General features: G+C 42.0%; 1 protein-coding gene and 1 long non-coding RNA gene across 3 annotated transcripts in view; one reads left to right on the top strand and one right to left on the bottom strand.

Moving 5' to 3' along the window:
• The first annotated feature begins 14 nt into the window (after positions 1–14).
• Positions 15–17,208, top strand: LOC121276449. Its single transcript, XR_005942657.1, has 3 exons — positions 15–85; positions 379–625; positions 17,029–17,208. It is a non-coding gene; the product is annotated as an uncharacterized LOC121276449 (long non-coding RNA).
• A 1,514-nt stretch (positions 17,209–18,722) lies between these two features.
• glipr2l (GLI pathogenesis-related 2, like) overlaps positions 18,723–25,110 on the bottom strand; it is a 51,417-nt gene continuing 45,029 nt past the window's right edge. For both annotated transcript variants that reach the window (XM_041184864.1, XM_041184863.1), the window contains exon 5: positions 18,723–19,112. In XM_041184864.1, the coding sequence (XP_041040798.1) occupies positions 18,952–19,112 (161 nt within the window). In that variant the 3' untranslated portion in view covers positions 18,723–18,951. The remainder of the gene's footprint in view (positions 19,113–25,110) is intronic.

Raw genomic sequence — 25,110 nt, 5'->3', positions numbered from 1 at the left:
CCTTTTTGTTTTTCAGATTTAATGTGTGTAACTGGTGATGTCATGCTCTAATTCATGGGAATTTATCATTATTTCTGCAGCTTTTGTAAGTTCCATTTAAAATACTTCCAGATTGATTGCATGTGTGCTAGAGAATGACAGCAGCAGAAATCCCTCGAGTCCAAAATTCCTGTAGAGACGGGTGCAGAGTAACTAGATCAGCTGTCTGCAGGTGGCGCTGGGGGAGAGCCTGTCTCTGCAGGGACTGCTACACCTTTGCACTCCAACCACCGTTCTAGTAATTTGATAGTTCAATGTGCAAAAATTCAGGCATAGATAACTATTGTGTTTTATTCAAAGACACAGGTACTATTTCTTTCTCTCCCTCCTCTCCTGTAGGTGCTGATTCACTCTGGAACACAGGTCAGTGGGCACTGTCCACTGGGGCAGCACAACTGAGTGTGATCGTGTCTTCATGCCATGTTCCCTATTCGAGTTTTCTGGTAGGAACTACTGAAAGAAGACACAGAGTTGGAATCATGCCTGGTTTTTTACCCTATGTAGCCCATAGGAACTAAGGTCAATTGTGTCATATCAGCTGAAATTAGCACAGCACAAAGATTACATCTGGGCTCTTCTTGTTTACGTATGTAGTCCATTTATTGTTTACTAGTTATCAGACTACACAGTTTCTCATCTGTTGTGATTCCTACCGTTTTTTTTTTGCTCAAGTTGGATTTTATATTTCTGTACTAATCTGTATTTGTATCCTTTATATAATTGGGTCACATTCATAAAATCAAAAATTGTTGGAAAAACTCAGCAGGTCTGACAGCATCTGTGGAGAGAAAGAGTTAACATTTCGAGTCCAGATGACTTATCTTCAGAACTAAAGAGAAGTAGAATTGTGGTGAAATATAAACTGATTAAGGGGGGTGTGGAACAGGTGAAGCTGAATAGAAGGCCAGTGATAGGTGGAGGCAAAGGAGAGATTGCAAAAGATGTCATAAACAAAAGGTCAAGGGAGTGTTAATGGTGGTGATACTGGCTAAAGGAGGTGCTAATGGTGACAGGCAGACGGGCCCGACCCAATCTCCAGCGGGCCCCCAGCGGGAAGTGCTATGCACTTACTGTGTGGGCGGTGGGGGGGGGCGGGGGGTGTGGGATTCCCTAAATGCAAGACTGCGCTCTTTTGCACATGCGCACGATAGAGCGCACATCTCCCTGAGGCTAAGTGCTGCCTCAGGAAGATCGCTGACAGTTGTACAAGCATTAAAAATAGAAAAAAAAAATCCTTAACATGTCCCCCTCATGTGACAATGTCACACGAGATGGGATATGTTAATAAATTTCATTAAAACTTTATTCAACTTTTTAAATCCCTGCATGAAACCTCATCCCACCGGTGGTTGAGGTTTCATGTTTTATCTATTTGCTGCTGGGGCTCCTGGTTTGCCGTCAATCTTAACGTTGGACCGACAGATCCTTTAATTGTTTTAATGATCCTGTCAATGGCCTCAATTGGCCATTGACAGGTCGGTGGGCAGGCAACTGATTTTGCTGCGGGCCCGCCTTCCTGAAAATTTAAATGGGGCGGGATGACGTCGGGGGTTCCGCCTGATGTCATCCCGCATCATGTTGCGCAGCGAGCGGGCCACACCCCCTGCTCGCCGACAGCAAAATTCAGCCCGATGTTCCAGGTCTGGCCTCACCAAGGCCCTGTATTATTGCAGCAAGACACTCCTGCTCCTGTACTCGAATCTTCTTGCTATGAAAGCCAACATACCATTTGGCTTCTTTACCGCCTGCTGCACCTGCATGCTTACCTTCAGCAACTGGTGTACAAGAACACCCAGATCTCGTTGCACATTCCCCTCTCTCAACTTATAGCCATTCAGATAATAAGCTGACTTCCTGTTTTTGCTACCAAAGTGGATAACCTCACATTTATCCACATTATACTGCATCTGCCATGCATTTGCCCACTCACTCAGCTTGTCCAAATCATACTGAAGCATCTCTGTATCCTTCTCACAGCTCACCCTCCCACCCAGCTTTGTGTCATCTGCCAATTTGGAGATATTACATTTAGTTCCCTCATCTAAATCATTAAGATATATTGTGAATAGCTGGGGTCCCAGCACCAATTCCTGCGGTACCCTGCTAGTCACTGCCTGCCATTCAGAAAAAATTTATTCCTACTCTTTGTTTCCTGTCTGCCAACCAGTTTTCTATCCATCTCAATACACTACCCCCAATCCAATGCACTTTTATTTTATACGCTAATCTCTTATGTGGGACTTTGTCAAAAGCCTTCTGAAAGTCCAAATAAACCAATCCACTGGCTCCCCCTCATCAACTCTATGAGTTACATCCTCGAAAAATTCCAGTAGATTTGTCAAGTATGATTTCCTTTTTGCAAATCCATGCTGACTCTGTCCAATTCTGCCACTGTTTTCCAAGTGCTCAGCTATTAAATCTTTTATAATGGACTCTCGAATTTTCCCCACTATCAACGTCAGTCTGACTGGTCTATAATTCCCTGTTTTCTCTCTATCTTCCTTTTTAAATAGTGGGGTAACATTAGCTACCCTCCAATCTGTAGGAACTATTCCAGAGTACATAGAATCTCAGAAGATGACCACCAATGCATCCACTATTTCTAGGGTCAAATCCTTAAGTACTCTGGGATGTAGATTATTAGGCCCTGGGGATTTATCGGCCTTCAATCCCATCAATTTCCCCAACACCATTTCCCTACTAATACTGATTTCTTTCAGTTATTCCGTCTCACTAAACCCTGTGTTCCCCAACATTTCTGGTATGTTATTAGTGTTCTCTTTTGTGAAGACAGAACCAAAATGTGTATTTAGTTTGTCAGCCGTTTCTTTGTTCCCCATTATAGATTCCCCTGTTTCTGACTGTAAGGGACCTACATTTGTCTTCACAATCTTTTTCTCTTCTCATAACTATAGAAATTTTTACAGTCAGTTTTTATATTCCCAGCAAGCTTACTCTTATACTCTATTTTCCCCTTCTTAATCAATGCCTTGGTCCTCCTTTGCTGAATTCTAAACTGCTCCCAATCCTCAGGTCTGTTGTTTTTTTTTATCCAATTTGTATGCCCCTTCCTTGGATCTAACAATTTCTCTAATTTCCCTTGTAACCCATAGTTTGGCCACCTTTCCTGTTTTACTTTTGCGCCAGACAGGAATAAACAATTGTTGCAGTTCACCCATGTGCTCTTTGAATGTTTGCCATTGCCTATCGACTGTCATCCCTTTAAGTAACGTTTTCCAATCCATCATAGCCAACTCGCACCTCCTACCATCGTAGTTTCCTTTATTAAGATTCAGGACCCTAGTCTCAGAATCAACTACATCACTCTCCATCTTGATGAAGAATTCTATCATATTATGGTTGCTTATCCCTAGAGGCCTCGCGCAACTAGATTGCCAATTATTCCTTTCTCATTACACAATACCCAGCCTAGGATGGCCTGTTCTCTAGTTGGTTCCTCAATGCATTGGTCCAGAAAACCATACATTCCAGGAATTCCTCCTCTACGGTATTGTTACTAATTTGATTTGCCCAATCTGTATGCAGATTAAAGTCACCCATAGTTACAGATGTTCCTTTATTGCATGTGTCTCTAACTTCCTGTTTAATGCCATTCCCAACATCACCACGACAGTTTGGGAGGTCTATATGTAACCCCCATTAACGTTTTTTGCCCCTTAGTGTTTCTCAGCTCTACTCATACAGATTCCACATCATTGGAGCTAATATCTTTCCTCACTATTGCGTTAATTTCATCTTTAACTAGCAATGTAACTCCACCGCCTTTTCCTTTTTGTCTGTCCTTCCTATATACGGAATACCCCTGGATGTTCAGTTCCTATCCCTGGTCACCCTGCAGCCATGTCTCCGTAATCCCAACTATATCATACCTATTTACATCTATTTGTGCGGTTGATTCATCCACTTTATTGTGAATGCTCCTCGTGTTAAGGCACAAAGCCTTAAGGCTTGTCCTTTTAACATTACTTGTCCTGTTCCGACTATTTTTCACTGAAGCTCTGTTTAATTCTTGCCCTTGATTTCTCTGCCTATCACCTTTCTTATTCCCCTTTCTGTATTTTGTCCTTGTCCTTGATTCCCCATCTTCTGACTCTTTGCATAGGTTCCCATCCCCCCACCATTTTAGTTTAAGCCCTCCCCAACTCCTCTGGCAAATATTCCCCCACGGATATCAGTCCCAGTCCTGCCCAGGTGTAACCCATCCAGTTTGTACTAGTCCCACCTCCACCAGAACAAGTCCCAATGTCCCAGGAATCTGAATCTGAAACCCTCCCCCTCACACCATCTCTTCAGCCACGTATTTATCTGATATATCCTGCTATTTCTACTCTGACTGGAATGTGGCACTGGTAGTAATCCTGAGATCACTACCTTTGAGATCCTACTTTTCAACTTACTTCCTAACTCCCTATATTCTGCTTTTAGGGCCTCATCCCTTTTTCACCTATGTCATTTGTACCAATGTGTATCACAACCACTGGCTGTTCACCCTCCCCGTTCAGAATGTCCTGTAGATGCTCTGAAACATCCTTGACCCTAGCACCAGGAAGGCAACATACCATCCTGGAGTCTCGATTGCGGCCACAGAAATGCCTATCTATTCCCCTTACAATTGAATCCCCTATAACTATTGCATTCCCACACTTTTTACTCCTCCCCAGTGCAGCAGAGCCAACAGTGGTGCAACGAATTTGGCTGTTGCTGCTTTCCCTGAGAGTCCATTCCCCCAACAATATCCAAAGCGGTATATCTGTTTTGCAGGGGAATAGCCACAGGAGATTCCTGCACTGTCTGCCTAGTCCTCTTGCTCTACCTGGTGGTCACTCATTCCCTTCCTACCTGTGGACTCTCAGCCTGCGGTGTGAACACCTCTCTATACATACTATCCACGATACTTTCTGCCTCGCGGATGCTCCACAATGTCCCCAGTCACCAGTTCTCCGAAACCCAAGCTTCCAGGAGCTGCAGCTGGAGACACTTCCTGACCACATGTTGGCCCCGGGAACTGGAAATGTTCCTGGCTTTCCACATAGAGCAGGAGGAGCACACCATAGCTTTGAACTCTCCTTTAAATTAAATTAAACCTTTAAAGATCATTAACACCGCTGCCCATCCAACCTTAAGAATAGCAGGCAGGCGAAGAGCCAAAGCGGGCTCCGCATTTTCTAGGAAACCTCATCGACAGGCGGGATGAGGTTTCCTGAAGGTTTCATAAAATAAATAAATAAATTTGGTGAAGTTGACAAACATGTCCCAGCTCATGTGACATTGTCACATGGCACTCCTCCAGCCTGCACCCAGGTGGAACTGGCACTTTCACATGAGGGGACATGTTTAAATAAATTTTCACTTAACTTATAACAAAATTTGTTTAACAACTTGATCTCCCTGAGGCAGCTCCGTGCCTCAGGGAGGTTGCTGCACTCTTTCGCGTGCTGCGCGAAAGAGCACAGGACCTGACTCTCCCTCCTCCCCCCACCCACACAGGTAGCGCTGAGTTCCACCGGCTGCACGTTATGCTGGGCAGGCCTTAATTGGCCTGCTCACATAAAATGGTGGTGCGCAGCCGATCATTGTCCACGATCAGCTCCGCGCCTGCCCCCACGCAGCCTGCCCAACATAGTTAAGATGCAGCCCCTAATTTCTAACTCTATAACCTAAACTCTACCCCCTCTTAAACCCCTATACACACATACAAGACACATAAGACACATAAAACATGGATTTTAGGGGTGAGATAAAACAGTTCAATAGAACCAATTCTGGAGTACAGGATTCAATGGGTTGATTTTGATCGGTGTCTCCCAAATTCCTTTCAGTTCTTTGCTGATGACATGAGGTGGTCTTCCTGCACTTTCAGTGTTTAGTTCAGTGGTTGTGCACTTGCCTTTCAATGTCTTTAATGGTGGTTTTCCCCTTTGCTTCTTGACAGGCGTTCTTAGAGAGGGAGCAGGTTATAGAGATATGAGGAGAAAAAGCCAGCTAGCTATTATTGTAGGATTACTGGAATCATACATACACAGGAGAGAGAGGTTTTAGGTCTTTTTTTCAGGCTAGGAGCTATTCTGCTGCACTGCTCTCACACAAACCCTGGTCACCTCTTCAGGAGCCATTTAAAATGTTGTTGCCAGGCAGTTCCCCGTTAGACCAGACTCCTCCTCAGTGCCATCTTTCTTTCATGGCACACTCTGTTCCAAGACAGCAACATGGTATACATCCCTTACACTGTTCCAGTGGACATATCTTTCAAACTGCAGCCATTGTAATTTTAATCCACAGTCCAACAGAAATAAAAAGATATGTTTTTTACAACAGTCCAACAGAAATAAAAAGATATGTTCTTTACATGCCTCCACCCTCAAAAGAGATGAAATGCCATTTCAAAAATGCATGTATATGACACATGGACAACAAAACACAAGACTTACTTTTATTCATCCTTCCTCCCCCTTATACAATCTTATACAATATTCAGCATTTCTTACCCCTTTAACTTATTTTAGTATTTTACACCCGGGATAACACATCCGCGATCACATTACCTTTGCCGGCAATGTGAACAATATTTACATTGAATGGTTGAAACAACAGACTCCATCCAAACAGTCTTGCATTTCGAGTTTTAAACTTTTCAATCAACACCAATGGATTATGGTCAGTGTAGATTAATGTTTCTTTGTTATCATGTAGGACATAAAGTGTTTAAAGTGTAGAGACAATAACAATCCTTGAGTTTCAATTTCCACCGTAGAGTACTTCCTCTGATATTGATTTAGTTTCTTGGAATAATACCCCACCAGCTTCTCTATCCCTAATTTATCAGCTTGTAAAAGTCACTAGCATCAATTACCATTTTAAAACGTTTGGTAAAGTCAGGGGTGGCCAACACTGGTTCATTTATTAAGATTTCCTACAGCTTTTCAAAGGCTGCTTGGCATTCTGCTGACCTTTTGCTTGTTTTCTTAACAAATTGGTGAGAGGTACAGCTATTGTGCCAAACTAAGGCACAAACTTCCTATAAAACCCACACAGTCCCAAAAACCTCATGATTGCTCATTTAGTCTTAGGAATGGGAATTCTATTAGAGCGATCACTTTTGCTGTTCTTGGCAACATTTACCCTTGTCCTACAATGTGACCTAGATAAGTTATCCTTGCTTTTGCAAATTTGTTTTTGGCCAAATTTATGACTAAGCCAGCCAACTGCAATTGCTTAAACAGGTCCTCTAATTGCTTTACATATTCTTCCCATGTGTTACTATATATTACAACATCGTCTAAATAAACCACACATTTATGTACTTCAGCTACAACTTGATTCATGATTCTCTGGAATGTAGCTGGGGCATATTTAAACCTAAATGGTATGACTCGACAGTGATACAACCCACTTGGTGTGACAAAGATGGACATTTCTTTAACCCTTGATGTTAATGGCACATTCTAGTACCCCTTCAATAGATCAATTTTACAAAGAAATGAGGCACTGCCAACCCTATCGATGCAATCTTCTAACCGAGGAATTGGATACAAATCTGTCCTCGTTACTACATTCACTTTCTGGTAGTCTATACAAAATCTAATTGATCCATCTGGCTTAGGAACCAATGTCATCTGTGAACTCCAGCTGCTTCGGCTGGGCTCAATCAATTATTTTCCAGCATATATTGGATCTTTGTTTCTACCTTGTTTCTCGAGGCTCAGCCGATAAGGATGTTGCTTTATTGGCACTGAGTTTCCAATGTTCACATCATGTCTAGCTAACGTAGTAAATCCAGGTGTATTCCTACAAATTCCCTTATGTTTCCTAAGTAACCTTATTCGATCTTCCCATGGTCCTTCCTCTAAATATGAGCCCACAGTGTCTAACTGCTCCAGTATTTTCATATTGGCTAGTCGAATTGTAGGAGGTTCACTCAGTGCACTATATACTTCTCCTTCTACCTTACTCTTACGGTCTCTGTCATCCTCCATCGTACCACCTGGCATACCTGCTCTTTCCATTCATCTTCCCTGCAGTGATGCTGCTTCAACATGTTTATGTGACATAGCCATTACTTCTTCCTACACTCAGGAGTATCTATCAGATAGGTCACTTCATTAACTCTCCTATCTTGTAGGGGCCCTGAAATTCGCTTTCAGGGGTTCACCCTGCAAAGGAAAGAATACCAAAAATTCATCTCCTGCTTGGAATATTCTAGTTGTAGCATGTTTTCTTGCATTTTAGTTGGGAAATTTTTAAATGCTCTCGTGCTACTTTACATGCTCCTGTGAGCCTTTCTAGAAACATGGACACATAATCCAACATGGAGGATTCACCTTTCTGCTTTAGAAACTTTTCCTGAATCACTTTTAATGGACCTCTTATTTCATGACCATAAATCAATTCAAATAGGCTAAATCCAGTAGATTTATTTGATGAATTTCTGGCAGCTAACAATTAGAAATCTAATCCTTTGTCCCAATCCTTTGGATATTCATGACAATAAGTCTTAATCATGGTTTTGAGAGTCTGATGGTATCTCTCTAAAGCTCCCTGTGTCTGTGGGTGATAGGCAGTAGACTTTAGTTGTTTGATACTCAAATTGCTGATTATGTCCTAGGAAATTTTAAATATGAAGTTAGAACCTTGGTCAGATTGTATTTCAATTGGTAGGCCATAAAGAGTGAAAAATTGAGTTAACTTTTCCACAACTTAGCTGTAATTGTCCTTAAAAGAATAGCTTCTGGAAATCGGGTTGTCATATCCACAATTGTAGGGATATACTGATGTCCTGCTTTCATTTTGGGTAATGGTCCTACACAATCTAGTAATACCCGACTAAACGGTTCTTCAAAATCTGATATGGGTATGAAAGGTGCTGGTTTGATTACATGTTGAGGTTTACCAACAACCTGACATATATGACACATTTTACAAAATTGCGCTATGCCTTTATGAAGTCTTGGCCAGGTAAAATGTCTATTTATCTATGCTTGGGTTTTCCATATTCCTACATGTCCTTCCATATGAATTTCATGTGCTACTCGCAATGTCTCTTCGCAATATTTGGGCGGTACCGCAACTGTCCATTTCTCATCCGTAGGTCTGTGAGGGCGTCTCCACTTCCTCACTTCCAGAGCTCCATTTTTACTGTAATACTGCACGCCGGAACTCCTTCCACTTCAGCTTCAGTGTGAGCTGATAGTGCTAACTTGTTTACTTCTGGGTCTGCTTTGTGAGCCTCAATAAAGGAGGACCTGCCAAACACTTCCTTTGAATGATCTCATCCTTAAATAAAGTTTCAGCTACTCTAACACCTGCTCGTGGCATTACTTTGATCTCTGGTGATGGACTTTGTTTAGCCATTGCTCTGGTCACCTCACATGATGGAAAAATACCAGCAATTTGTTCTTGTAACTGGTCCATCTCTTTAGCCTCTCTCAGGCTTTCCGTAATATGGACAAAGCTATAACCTTCACTTTAGTCAAATCATTCCCCAGGGTAAAGCAATTCCATTTAAGGGTAATTTCTTAACTACTCCTACAATCACCAATCCAGACAACAAATCACACTCCAATTGCACTTTGTACATTGGAGCCGGGATATACTCTCCACTTATCCCGTTTACCATTCATTGCTTTCATTGAACTCTGTGGAGGGAAAACTAGGTCCTTCTCCAGCAAAAGAGTTTGAATAGCACCTGTGTCCCTTAATATAGTTAAGGATTTATCTGTATCATTTGATGAAAAAGGAGTTATCTTTCTGTTAGTCAAAAACCCTTTATATCTCACATCTACCTCATTCACTTCACCTGCATTCACAACCATAGTTACCTCCAGTCCCTTATTTGTAGTTAAAGCTACAATTTGATCTGTGGCATTTTCTTTTTGAGTCCCCTTTGTGGATTCACTCTTATGAACTCCAATAAGTCCCATGGGCTTCCCTTGTAACTTCCAGCATTCTGAACGAATGTGTCCCACCTTATTACAATGGAAACACTTAGGCCTTCAAGTTTCACCTCCACGATCAGTACCTTCCTTTCTGATCAGGGGAGTGGATATCAAAGTATTCCAAGCTATCAATTCTTTACACTGGCTACTTGCCTTCCATTCACTCTTCCACTTTTGATCCTTTTCAAATTTATGGGGGTGATGGAAAAAAAAGTTTAGTTTTATGGATCAGCTCATAATCGTCAGCCATTACTGGTGCCTGTCTAGCAGTTGCAACCCTTTGGTATTCAACATGGATTCTTATTACAGAAGGTCGTGAGTTTTTAAATCCTTCCAAGAGAATGGTCTCTCTGAGAACTTCATAGAGGTAGTTTCAACTCCTAATGCTTGTATCCACGTGTCAAAACTACTTTGCTTAATCCTTTCAAATTCAATCTAAGTTTGCCCAGGCTGTTCCGTTAAATTTCAAAACTTTTGTCTATATGTTTCAGGGACCAACTCATATGCACTCAAAATGGCCTTTTTCACCACATGACAATCCCTGGAAATCTCCTCTGACAGTGAAGCATACATTTTCTGTGCTCTACCTGTCAATTTGCTCTGCATGGGCAATGTCCAGTTTTCCTTTGGCCAGTTCATCTGTTTAGCTAGCTTCTGAAATGAAATAAAGAATGCTTCAGCATCTCTTTCCCAAACTTTGGAAGAGCTTGTACAAATTTAAACATCTCCCCACTGGGTTTTAGGTTAAAGGTTTTCTCATATTGAGAACTTCCCACAGCATCTGATGTCTCCTTTTTAAAATTCAGCTTTTTAAGCTGATACTCTCTGTCTCTTTCCTTCATTCTCTCTGCCATTACTAACTTCTCCCTCTGGAGATCATGCATTTCTAATTCTTTTCCTTGTTTTCTTTCACTCTCCTGCCTTTGAAATGCACTCTTTTTCTTTCTCTGCCCTTTCCTTTTCTGCTGCCTCTACTTCCAATTGTTTTATTTGCATCTGAATTTGAGCCCATTCCAATGAGCCACCACTTGGAGAACTCAGTCTCTCAGGTATTCCTTCCAATTTCAAATGCTGTGCCATCTCTTCGATTATCTCTGCCTTCCTAGCTTTGGCAGGCAATCCTTCTCACAAGTTACTTGCCAATTTGATTAACCTGGCTTTTGGGATCCCTTGTAAAAGCAACAGAGACATCTCTTTCACTTGCAGGAAAGTTTTCGCAGTTTTCAGTGCCATCTTATTTTGATAGCACAAACCTGGTGTTTCCTTTTATCTTTTATTACTTACTAAATCTACGCCCAAATCATTGTTGTCTTTTGTTCCAAGATATCTTGGTCAAGCCCCCAAACTTTGTCACGGCTCACTGGGGATATTGCGCTGCAATATTAAGCCTCACTGCTCCCCGAGCTGTGACAAATGTGAAAAGGTTTGATCAACCCACCTAATTGTTTAATTTAGATTAACAGAATACGAGCACCAGGTTTGTAAACTTGCTAAGTAAATAACTGTTTATTAAACAGATTGTCTTTAACCAGTGGCAAAAGAAAGAAATATGAGTTGATAATTTCTAACTCTATAACATAAACTCTACCCATTTTTAAATCCCTATACACACACAGATACAAGACACACAAAAACATGGATTTTAAGGGTGGGATAAAACTGTTCAATAGCACCAATTCTGGAGTACAGGATTCAATGTGTTGATTTTGATCAATGTCTCCCAAATTCCTTTCAGTTCTTTGTTGATGACACGAGGTGGTCTCACCAGCATTTTCAGTCTTTAGTTCATTGGTTGAGCACTTACATTTCAATGTCTTTAATGGTGATTTTCTCCTTTTCCCCTTGACAGGGGTTCTCAGAGAGAGAGAGAGAGAGCATGTTATCGAGATATGAGGAGAAAAAGCCAGCTAGCTATTATTATAAGATTACTGGAATCTTACACACACAGGAGAGAGCAATCTTAGGTTGTTTTCCTTTCAGACTAGGAGCTATTCTGTTGCACTGCTCGCACACAAAACCTATTAACCTGATCAGGAGCTAATTATAAAGTTGTTGCTAGACAGTCCCCCATTGGACCAGACTCCTCCTCGGCACCATTCTGTCTTTCATGGCACATTCTGTTCCAGGACAGTAAAATTGTACATATCCCTCAGTGTTCCAGTGAACATGTCTTTCAAACTGTAGCCATTGTAATTTTAATCCACAGTCCAACAGAAATAAAAAGACATGCTCTTTACATTACCTTATGGCAGCTAGTGCTGTCCAAAAGTGGGTATGGCTTATCTTCCGCTGACAGAAATGCAGAGCACTGATGGGACACAGTGCGAAGCAGAGTAACAATCTTATGGTGATTGCCACTTCACAGAAGATTTGGGTCATTACAATGATTCCTTACATTCTGCTTCACTGAAGTGTGTTGCCACCTATTTCATTTGATATTGCCCCATTATTCCCCTCATGTCTAACTATAACATAGTTGGTTAGATTTTGATGAGTGAGGGCCAAATTGTGACATATCATGGCTATCAATATTTTGAGACAGTTCTTCTGCAGCATTTGATCATTTTCCTTTTCTTTTTTTTTCAAAGCCATGCTTTGTTTGCAATAATTTTTAAAATGGTTATAATTTATAACACCGGGGGACTGTTTTGTTTTGGATTCCTCCCTTTGCTTCATCAAGCTTGGGCATCTCAGGCAATGCCAGGGCTTTCTCTACAGTCAAACCCTCCTTTTATACCAGGGTCAGCTGAAGGTAGAACTTTATAATGCCAAGCATCTCTCTTGCAACAAACATCCTCCCCTACAGCCTCATTCCTTCCTTTCTTCCCCTCTGCAAAGAAAGTGCCTTCCCCTCCTACATTCCTTACCATTGAAGGATTTCTCTATCTGTTATCTTTGGCTCAGTGATAGCACCCTTACCTCGGAGTCAGAAGATTTTAAGTTGAAGTCCTAGTCCCGAGATTTGAACACTCCAATAAGGGAATGCTGCTTTGTCAGAGGTGCTGTCTTTCAGGAAAAATGTTAAAGCAAGGCCCGTCTGCCCTCTCAAGTGAAGGTAAAAGATCCCATTGCATTATTTTGAAAAGCAGGGGAGTTACCCTGATGTCCTGGCCAATATTTATCCCTGAATCAACATCACAAAAAAAAAATCGGTATTATTTGGTTATTATCACATTGCTGTTTGTGGGAGTTGCTGTGTGCAAAATGACTGTCAAGTATTCTATACTACAACAGTGCCTACACTTCAAAGCTACTTCATTGGCTGTAAAGTGCTTTAAGGCATTTGGTGGTCACCAAAAGCTATGTCTAAATGCAAATTTTTTTCTTTATTTCCCCCTCACCCACTCCCCCACCCCCACCGAGAAGAAAATGTTGAAAATATTAGAACTGTTTAAACTTCCAAAAAAAAAAAATCCTGAGTCTCAAAAAAGGGAATTGGAATGCTGGCTTTCATGGCCATTGTTTCACTTCCTAATATGAATCTTCTTGTGGTTTTTTCAAAGTAAAATCTTAAGGGGGAACCAGCAACAAAGACTGGTCTTGGGACTGTACAGAGCAGGATGGAAGCTGGTGCCTGAACGGAGTGTGAACCCAGGGAGAAGGTCATCAGACTGTAACCGGGGAGGCCACATGTCCAATACAAATGAGTTACCATTTTCTAAGGAACAAGATCAGGTTGATAATTCCTTTTACCTTAATTGGATCTGCTTGGGCATTGACAAAAATGAATGACAAAGCTAAAAGGCACATTCAAAGATGGTTAAAAACCCAATAAGACAATCCACATGAAACTGAAAAAGTTTCCATGGCACATATGAACTGAGGTTCACCATTTGCATTGGGGGTGCTCGAGACCAACACTTTGCTCATCATGTTCTCTCAGGTGCTACACAAAAATGCAGAGTAACCAACATAAATAGATTTTGAGTTGTCTGTACTCATTAATATTTAAACTAAAATACAGCCGGAAGAAACTTCAATAGTGTATAGATTGACAGATATGGTTTAATTTTAGGAGAAGTGCTGATATTCAAACCTGCTTATGTGTCAATCTTTCAAGTTAGGATGCCATACAATATATTTGTGATATGGTGGTTGAGATTCAGTGCTCATCTCCTCCTCACTGCATCTCAGCTGCAGGTTAATAACTAGACTTGCTGACTGTACTTGAGATTTTGCACCTGGAATCTGTTTCATGTTCAGTCTCTGCATCACAAATATAGATTCAAAGCCACAATTCTTTTGTCTAGGTTTACATTGCAGTATAAAACAAGCCCTGCTGCTCTCCATTTTCACTTTAGAATTATGCCTCTCTAATGCTGTACTGAGCCCGTACGTTCAAGTGTGTGGAAAGGAAAGCAGGTGAATTCAGAGTATTAAAATCCAAGAATCTCAGCTAATTTGTAAGTTGTGTTGTATTGAGAGACCAAATAATCTATTGAAAAGGTGCATAGACCTGTGAGCTGGCAGTAATTGCTGGAGGCATCACACTGCCCCTGAACCCAAACCCACTCTATAAATCATGAAAGCAATGTACAGAATCAATGCAAAGCCTGGAGATTGATTTTAGATATATTCCATTAAAACAAAGAGAAAGAGGCTCAAATTACATCTACTAATGAGAAGGACCAATTTCAGATTTACAGAAAAATTTTTAAAAAAATAATATATTCTACCTCCATGAGGTTCTTCAGCTATGCAGGCATTTACAGTTTTAAAAAAGCATGCAATTTTTGTAAGACTACTTAGTCTCCTGCACCATTGCTTACAGATAGTCTGAAGCTCACAGCACATCAATGCTCAGCTGTTAAAGGGTTAATGGCCACAGCTTGGTAAGACCCTGTGAGTTTAATTGCTGTTCAGTGAGGGAGTTTCACAGCAGGGAAAGAAAATCAGCATGAAATGTCTTTCCATTTATTTATCTATGTCGTCAAGATACTTTTTATGCATATATTATTCTTCTGCCAAGGCCAAAGTTTAATTGCTGGGCAAACAGAACTTCAGGTTAATCAGAGTTTGCTGCAAGCCAGCACTCGGGATGAATTGGTTTTTTTGTGCCATAGGCTACAGACATTTTGACTCCTGTGTTAATAAGGTGTTTTTTTGATAAGAAGGAATTCTAAATAATTGTCTTGCTTCCTTTATTTTTTTGGATTTTACAGTCCCTTCAGTGGCGGGTGTCGTTGTGGGCAGGACTGAAAAATCACATGGCACAAGGCATAATGGCCAGCAAATGTGCATAAATGTTGCATTTTTATCATATTAACTTGGCGGTGTTGCACACAAGGAGTCAAAGTCTAGTGTAGTCTCCAGGTAAGGGGGAGCTAGAAGGTTATGTAAAATTGGAACCGAGCATTCTATCCTTATTTTTATGCAATACATTGATTTATGATCACGGGCAGCTAAATTTTACCCCCTTTGGGTGGGGTTGTGCAGGAGCGGATGGGTTCTCGATCGGTGCTCCTGGTCAGGGGCGCAGTGCCATTTTACACGGCGGGCTGGGTGGGGGGATTCCCTGAGCAAGAGCGGGAAAGAGCGCACAGATCTCCCTGAGGTAAAGTGCTGCCTCAGGGAGATCAGCTTAAGATTCAAAATTTCATCAAAGGCCGAAATGAAGATGAGGTTTCATGTTTTTTCTGAAGGCCGCCTGGGCTCTTCGCCTGCCCACCAACCTTAAGGTTGGATGGGCAGGTCTATGAATCATTTTAATTATTTTTTAAATGGCCTTACTAGGCCTTTGACAGTTTGGCGGGTGCGCAGCCGACTCAGCTGTGCGCCCGACATCACCCCGTGCCATTTTACGTGTCGGCGAGCGGGCCCCGCCCTCCACTCGCTGACCAGAAGATGCCGCCTCATGTCTAGTTAAATAGCAAATTTGGGAAACAGATGGAGTTAGAGCATGGGAGCTTCCGCGACATGACAAGAGTTTCCTTGCAATCCAGGTAGGAACAAAGCATCAGGAGTAGGCCGTTCAGCCCATTGAGCCTACTTGCCATTCAATACGATCATGGATGGTCATCCACTTCAATGCCTTTTTCCATACTATCCCCATAACCCTTTATGTCATTGGAATTTAGAAACCTGTCAATTTCTGCTTTAAACATACTCAAAGATTGAGATTCCACAGTCCCCTGGGGTAGAGACTTGCAAAGCTTAACAACTGTCTGAGCAAAAAAAATTCTCCTCATCTGGCTACTAAGTGGCTTCCTCCTTATTTTGAAATTGTGTCTCCTGGTTCTAGACTCCATCCGGGGGGAACATCTAACCTGAATCTATTCCTTCAAGTTTTCTGTGGGTTTCAATGCAATCACCTCTCATTCTTCGAAACTCTAGAGAATACAGGCCCAATCTCTCTTCATAGGACAGTCCTGCCATCCCAGGAACAAGTCTGATGAACATTTGTTACACTCCCTTAATAGCAATAATACCCTTCTGAGGGGACCAAAACTGCACATTGTACTCCAGGTGCGGTCTAACCGAGGTTCTATACAATTGAAGCAAGACTTCGCTCCTCCTGTACTCAAACCCTCTTGTGATAAAGGCCAACATACCATTACCTTCCTAACTGCCTGCTGCACCTGCATGTTAGCCTTTAGTAAATTATTGACAAGGACATCCAGGCTCATTTGCATATCTACACTTTCTAATCTCTTACATTTAAGAAATAGCCGGCACATCTGTTCCTCCTACGAAACTGGATAACCTCACATTTTTCCACATTATATTCCCATCTGCCCTGTTCTTGCCCATTCACCAAGTCTGTCCAAATCACCTTGAAGCTACTTTGCATCTTCCCCCACAACACAAATTCCCACCTAGCTTTGTGCCATCTGCGAACCTAGAAATATTACATTTGGTTCCCACATCCAAATTATTGACGTATAGTGTTAATTTGTTCCATTATAGAAGAAGAAAGCATATAGCATTCAAGCTTCATAAAGACAGAAGTTATGGTTGTGGTGTTAAAGTAAATGTGGAACGACTTATACCAATTCCATTTCTTTTTTTCTTCTGTAATCCTATTATGTAAACAAAGCCTAACTGGAGAGCTAACACTTACAGAAATACAAAATGATGTAACTGCAATCAACCAACCAGTGGAGAAAGAAGTTTGGACAACTCATCAAAACCAAACCTTTCATCCATCATGAAGACTTAAAAACAACTGTACATCATTTTAAATGTAAATACAATTATAAAAATGAGCTGAATATTTTGTGACAGGTGTATTCAATGAATTTTCATTCCTTGATCTCTTTATCCATCATTGATTGCTGCAGTAGGATCAGTGATATTTAGTCCTAATCTTGAGTGAATCAGAGTGGTTTTGTAAATTGGCTTCTCTCCCAATTTCTTTCTTTCCTGCTGGTTAGGAAACCACGACATTTTATGCATGCTTTGGTTTTGAGAAATCAAGTCCCTAGTGGTTTAAGCAGTTGAATGCTGTACTCCTAACTGCAATATGGAGAGTTTCAAGTCACATCTCTACCAATCAAACTCCCTTATCCTGGTTGAGTGATTTTCATTGTTTCTTAACTGGATCAATGGAGTGCCACATGGAAATGAATCCTTCTGTAGGTAGTCTGCAGTAGAAGGAGGAAACCAAGTAATACATATTTAAGATATCCGCAGTTCACTTTAATTCCACTGCTTATTGACCAATCTTGAAGCATATTGTTGCTGGTCGTTAAGTGGCTAATGTTCAGGACAGTCCTGTTCTCTTTGTTGGAGAATATCACTGGCCACCCAGAAACACAATAGGTATCAAAAATATGAACGTAAAAATTTATGTGTATGTCTTTTCTCAAACCAAAATTAGGATGTGGTGGGAATATTGATTCTGTTACTTAACCTAACTGAAGGTTGAGAACATATTTCAACTTTCTTAAGAGATTATGGCAGGATTCTAAAGCTCTGCTGATCCTGCCTGCATTGCCACTTCAAGAGCCTGCACACATCTACAATACAATCATCCAATTCTCACTGAAAACAGTAAAATCTTTTTGACTTCTCATTCTTCGCAATGAGAAAACCTGTCAATGCCATTCCAATTCAGCCAATTTACATTGTAGAATTAACAAGGTCATAACTAAATTTTAAAAATTATTTAAAGACATTACTTAAAAATGGACTTGCCCCTCTTTGGCTCAATGAATTAGGCAGCAAGTAGCTGCAGTCTGAAACACAGGTTTGTGACGCTATATGGAGTAACCAGAGGGAACAAGGGAGAGATGGCACTAATGATGCTACATTTAACTTCACACGTCTGGATTAGGAAGATGAAGGATCAGCCATTCCTCATCATATCCTGTACTCCCAGATGGAGGTTAGGGTCTGTTGATGTGGGTGAGGTCAAGATTAGTCTAAGCAGTGATGCCTCTCCCCTCTTCCTTGGCTGGATACCCCCATTAATACTTAGTTTATAACGAAAATGTGAGTAATAGCTGCTTCAGTGAAATGCTCAGGGAGTGTCTGAATAATTACACAATGACTAAAGAGGGATGGATAAATGACTTACTGAACTATTAAAGGGAAATAAATTAATTACTAAAAGTAACTTGCAAGTTATGACAGCATGTGATCTTGGACAGATTTCAGAAGCGTCTTGTGCTCAGTGAAAAAGAGGCCCTAAAATACCATCCACTGCAGTAAGTTATTATTACACAAAGCACCTGCAGCAGAGTGGTTTGTATTGTGGACTGAATACTTGTGCAGCAGCAGGGAGTGTCATACAGCAGACTGGTGTTTATTTTGTGTCCATTTTCATATGGTTGGTTGGTTTTGTACTTCATAAACAAGGCACAACAGATGCATCAGCAACAGGTCCTTTTAAGCATTATATGAAGAAGTGTAACATGAAAACATTGTAGGACCTGATCACTGGATGATAAATCATGTAGCTGAATGTTCAAATCTTTCATTCTTCACCAATTCATGGTCCATTTCAAATTTTAGAAATTTATTTCTTTGGAGGCAGAACATTTTCCTCAAAATATCCCCGGTTCATGATGTTGCCAGCTGGAAAATATCTGGCTACTACGAATGTGGATCCATCTGTGGCTGAGGCTTTCCCAATGCCCAGCTTCTTGCTGCTTTTCCATATCATTGCTGTAAAGTGACCTAGAGGAGAAATAAAACGACAAGTTAATGGACAGGAGATTCCCCTGGGGACAGTATCTGAGATATACACTGCTTCTCCCACACAGCCCAATTACTCATCAGCTGGATGCTTCACAATCAATAGGCAAAATCCCTCACTCTTACACCACCTAGTCACATTCCAATTCAATGCACTGTATTAAACTACAATGAGCCATTGCTCAAAGAAATCTTAGCGCCCACCATAAAGAAAGAAAAATCTTTCAAAAACAATCTTAACTGTAATGAAGCAGGAGATGAAACACTAAACTAGAAAAACAAGGTTTTCATTCACAATGCCCCTCAAAACATTATCAATTCTGACTCCCCAGGTTGAGAGACAAATGTTAGGTCTATTTCCAGATCCTGAAACAGGCCCAGGGGAAAGAGTTGCTCATTGTGACTTAAGTGCATTCCCTTAATTGAGCTGGAGATGGATTTTCCATCCAATTAAAGGTGGTGAACAGGCTCTGAAAGCTGGAGGGCCAATCAGAGGCCTTCCAGCTTGAGAGAAGCAGCGGACTGTGATGAAAAGTGTTTCAATTATGAGACTTAGAAGGTTGTTATGTTTTGGGACTGTACCTTTAAATATAAAGTAAAAATGAAGGGGGTCATGTGACCTTTCCTGAAGTCTGCCTGACAGTGGTTAGACTTTGAGTCTCCAAAGATCCAAAAAGTGTTGCGAATACCAGGTTGTAAACAGTTGTGTTTTAAACTGTCCATTTACTTCCAAGCTGAAAGAGAGTTGTGCTCTCAAGGGTATCTAATTAGCATTTCTACCGAGATACAAGGCCCATGATTCACACTGGGGAAGGATGCAAAAGAAGCCTTTGCAAAGATCAGGTTACAGTTTTTCCTGGAATATCGATGAATATCACAGATAGTTTTTTTGGAGTCTGTCTGGATCTGGAAGAGAGGGAGCAGCGAGAAACCAAAACGTTTCCATGGCTTGCCAAACAGGAATGTGGGTAGGAGCTCACGATTGGGTGGAAAAGATCAAATTCATACAGAGTTAAGACGAGGCTGGAAAAGTCACCTAGCTTGGGCTACAGGGAGATTCACCAGGAAAAGAAAACCTCGCTGTGAAAGACAGTTTTAAGATTGAAAATTACCAGGCTAGAAAAGATAGTGTAGAAAATAAAATGTTTAGTTAATAGTGTTTTCAGTCAAGGTGAAATCTTAATGTGTCATTCTTTCAACTATTAACTGTAAATTCAAAATTTTTTTCACTGTAACTGCTGCTGCCAACCGAAAGGCATTGGCGCATGTGCAACTGCTCCCGATGTCTCTCTGGTCAGAGGCAAGAGTTTCGATCGGCACCAATTTCACTGTAGCACTTGGAGAAACACAATTTGCCAGCAACAATTCATTCCGGTTGCCAATAGGTGATGGGGTCTCAATCTCAACGAGATTTTATGTGAATGCTGCTCCTTAATTTTTTGCACAACTTATTTGATACATACTGGGACACTTAATCCCAAGGTCATCGTTCAAGTCCCACATTGGGTGATGAATTTTTCTTAAATATTTTAGTCAAAGTAGTTTTTTTAATTGACCACTTATTTATCAATAAGTTCTTTAAATTAAATATTAGTCAATTCTCTGTTTTGGAAATTGAAATTCCCATTTACTGAAATTTCCTGATTATATATCTTCATTGTTTACTGCATTGTCAGAGGCATATTTTGCAGTTTTGCAGAGGGAACAGTTGATAAATGTTAAATGGACTAGGTACAAGAACTTGCAATTGGTTAAGGGCTGCATGACCTAAAATGGGTAACGAACTTTATTTGTAGTCTGTGTCAAGTCAACTTATTTGTTTTAATGCATGCAGCTGGCACTCTGGCACTGAGGGCGGGATTTTCTGGCCCTGACACAGGCAGGCATTGTTGTGAGCAGGACAGGAAAATTTGGAGAACTGTTGACTTTTAATGGCTCTCCAAATTTTCCTGTCCTGCCCACGATGATGCCTGCCAGTGTCATGGCTGGAAAATTCCGCCCTGAGACTGCAACTGCGCATGTACAGGAAGTGCTCCCCCTGGCCTTGTGGCACAAATAAATGCAGCCACTTCTTTTTAAAGTTATCGATCTCTAAGGGGATCATAACAAAACTGGGGGCTCTTTGCTGGATTTCAAATCCATAGGCTGAGACGGGAACACTGGGTTTGGCCAGAGTTTAAACAAACAACGTTTCACAGTGACGTTTTCAGTATTTATTGAAAAATTATGAATGGTTTTTGCTGAAGCTTTCCTCGAAAGAGAGGGTTTGTCTTTGAGTGCTTGCAACAGTTAACAAGGGTTAATTTAACAGTAGCAGAAAAGTTGGAAATAGAGTTAAAAGTGAGCGCAACAAAAGCGGATGTAGTTGAGGTATTGGCTCATCATTTGAACTTTGAGGAAGAACAAAGCGATTTAGATTATGCACAGGTTGGAGTTGGTTAGGATTTACTTGCAATTGAATCAACGTAAATTGGAAAGACATAGAGAAAAGCAAAAATTTGAGCTCGAGAAGGAAAGAGAAATTTAAAAAATTTGAACCAGAGAAGAAAGGAGAATAAGAAATATGAAAACTTGAATTAAAATTTCAAGGAGTAAAAGAGGAAAGCCTTGAATTGCAAAGAGAAAAAAAAGCCAGAAATTAGAACTGGTCAGATTACATGGACAGGGAATAGCAGGCAGGCTTGACAATGGGTCATATATAGCTCCTGGTTATGACATGTTAAGGAATATTTGCCTAGTACCTGAATTCAATAAGGAGTTGAAATGCATTTCGTCTCATTTGAGAAAATTGCTATAAAGTTACAATGGCCACAAGAAATTTGGACAATTCTGTTACAAAGGGCAGAATTTTTCCATTGGCGAGCTGGGGCGGGGCCCACTTGCCGACGCAAAAATGACGTGGGGTGACATCATCCCGCCCAATTTAAATATTCAGGAAGGCGGGGGGGACAGCGCGATCAGCTATCCGCCCGCCAACTGTCAATGGCCAATTGAGGCCATTGACAAGGCAGTTAACACAATTAAAGGCCCTGCCCGGCCAACCTTAAGGTTTTCGGGCAGGCCAGGAGCCCCGGTGGGCTTCTGAAAAAATGTGAAATCTCATCCACCGGCAGGATGAGGTTTCATGTCTGTATTAAAAAAGTTTAATAAAGTTTTTGTGATATTTATTAACATGTCCCATCTCCTGTGACATTGTCACATGAGGGGGACCTGTTAATGATTTTTTTATTTTTCTATTTTTACAGTTTCAAAAACTTTCAGCGATCTCCCTGAGGCAGCTCTTAGTCTCAGGGAGATGTGCGCTCTTTTGTGCACATGCGCGAAAGAGTGCACTCTCGCATTTGGGGAATCCACCCCCCGCCTGCACAGACGTCACGCTGGGCGGGCCTTAATTGGCCCTCCCACTTAAAATGGTGGCGGGGCCCATTTCGGCGGCGGTGATCAGCTGGCCGCCCGCCGCAGACTCGGTCCGGCCTGCCCGCCCGCCCGTCAAGGGCAAAATTCTGCCCGAAGTGTTTTGGTAGGAAAAGTATTGAAGCTTTATTTGGCTCTTTTGGATGTACAGTGTGTGATACACTTAAGACTTCTGTTTTTAATGCTTTTGAGTTAGACCCAGGGCTGAATCATCCCAGATTTGCACAAAGTGTGGTAGCGGGCAGGAAAAAAGTTGTTTTAACCGCCGGCCGTAAAGGCAGGCTTTCGTGCCGTATCAACCTATTCCTGCCTCATTAATTATTCAGCCACAGGAAACATGCTGACTCGCTGGTGGATGGCTGCTGATTTGCCCGCCACACCATTACCTCGCCGCTTCCTCACGCAGGGAGCCATATTTAAACTGCAGCCACGCGCACACTTCCCAATGCTTGCAGCCCAGGACTGCTCTGGTGAACACACGGTCCCAAAAGCCAAGAAAATTGCAGCCCTCTGAGTCAGTGGCACATCCCTGGGATGCCGTCTGGACAACGTGGAGGCCCGCCACAATGTTCTCCACCTCTGCTCTGGTCGCAGGAGGCCCAACAGTCTCACCACTCTGGCTTGGGAGACGGTGGCAGAAGTGGTCAGTGCCAATACTGCACACAAGAGGTCGGCTACCCAGTGCAGAAAATGGATGAATGATCTCATCTGTGCTGCCAGGGTAAGGCAACTATCTCCTTACTCTAAACTAACACACTCACAAGCCCATCACACATTCAATGGTATCTCACTCATTGCCAGCTCAAGGGACATCACCACTCACTCTCCCACACACACCCTCACATCTCCATCTAGCCTCATCTCCTTTAAAGACTGCCTCCTCAGCCCTCATCATCTTGAGGCCACTTGCACAGATCAATTTGTGCCCCCCCCCCTCACCCCACACATACACCTTTCCCCAAGCAAGCCCTAGCCCTACAGCCATTGAAAAGCCACTCCCACCTTACGGCTGTTCTGGTAGGTAGAAACCTGCCTGTGAGCCCACTTAAAAGTGATGTAGTGCTGTCTGTGAAGCCTGCCGCTGATGACTCTGAGTGCTGCCCTAAGCAAGGTAGGCAAACAAACCTGGAACAAATTGCAGCCTGCCAGGTGCACATTGCTTATGTACAGTTGTGAAACAAGTTGAGGTGATGCCTGCATGATCCAGTGTGGCGGGTTCATTCTGGTGAGCAGGGCTTATGATGAGATGCTAAAGTATTGAAATTAGGTTCCCAATATGCGGCGGCAAGAAATGTGGCCCACCATGTGGAGCAGATGATCGCAAACTGGTTTCATAACAGCTGATTTTTGACCATCTCATCACATTGCTTCCCCCCCCTTCACCCCCACCCCCACCACCACCACCAACCCCCCCCCCCCACCCCCCGCCAACCCCCCCACCCACCCCCCCCCCCCCCCCCCCCCCCCCCCAACCCCCACCTGCCATTAAGCTCCTGTCAACGGGGCCAGGAAATTCCAGCCCTAGAAATTCATAGACAAAAGTTTAAAAATCTGAGGAAGAGACAGAATCAGACTTTCAAGGAATTTGCTACAGCAAAAGGAGGGGTGGAATTTTATGGCAAGCCATTCAAAAGTCTATTGACTTCGGCGGGACTGGAAAATCCTGATGGCAGGAGGGCCCGTAAAATTCCGCCCATAGTATTTGATTAATGGATTGGGCAAATGAAGTTGGAGCAAGAACTTGAAAACCTTAGAAAGTTGTTGTTACTTGAAGAATTTTTAAAAAGTATTCCTTTAAGGATCAGGTCCCACTTAGAAGACCATAAAGTTCCTAAAATGTGGAATGCTGCAGTTTTAGCTGACATTGTTTGCAAACCCACACAGAAATTAGAGAGAGAAGTAATAGTGAACAGAATACTAATTACGAAAGGAATGGCAAAACTGAAAGGATAGATGCTTTTCAGAGTAGTGAAAGAGATAATGTGGGAGATGAAAATGTTTCAAGGAGACCAACACATTACTTTTAAAAGTTATGGGTTCCTACGGGGATCGCACAAAGTTAAACATGGGAGATGACATTTCAAAATTGAGGTGCCGTCTCCTCTAGCTTTTTCAAAACTTTAATTAAAAAATAGACACAGTAGCCAGGCAACCACTGTGGTGAGAACTGCACCACTACGTTCCTGCCTGCAGTGCTGTCCCATTCCCTCACCCACCTCCAACCTGGGCCTTTTGCCAAGTGCCTGCTTCCAGTCACCTAAACTGGCCTCACTGATGCAGGAACCTGGAGTCTGTCTGCAAAATTCCAATCGGCCTCTTTTAACTGGCCTCAATTTAGCACTTAATAAGCCAGATCAGCTACCTGCGGTGTATGTTCATATACATGTGAACAAGGACACCCAGGTCCTTTTTGGACACCAACACTCCCCAATCTCTCATCATTTAACAAATACTATGCACCTCCGTTCCTCCTATGAAAGTGGATAACCTCACACTTATCCAGATTATATTCCGTCTGCCATGGTCTTACCCACTCACAAAGACTGTCCAAATTCCCTTGAAACGT

This window comes from Carcharodon carcharias, chromosome 3, assembly GCF_017639515.1.
Source record: "Carcharodon carcharias isolate sCarCar2 chromosome 3, sCarCar2.pri, whole genome shotgun sequence".
In the NCBI taxonomy this organism is placed as follows: domain Eukaryota; kingdom Metazoa; phylum Chordata; class Chondrichthyes; order Lamniformes; family Lamnidae; genus Carcharodon; species Carcharodon carcharias.
This window is presented reverse-complemented; position numbering and strand designations above follow the sequence as displayed.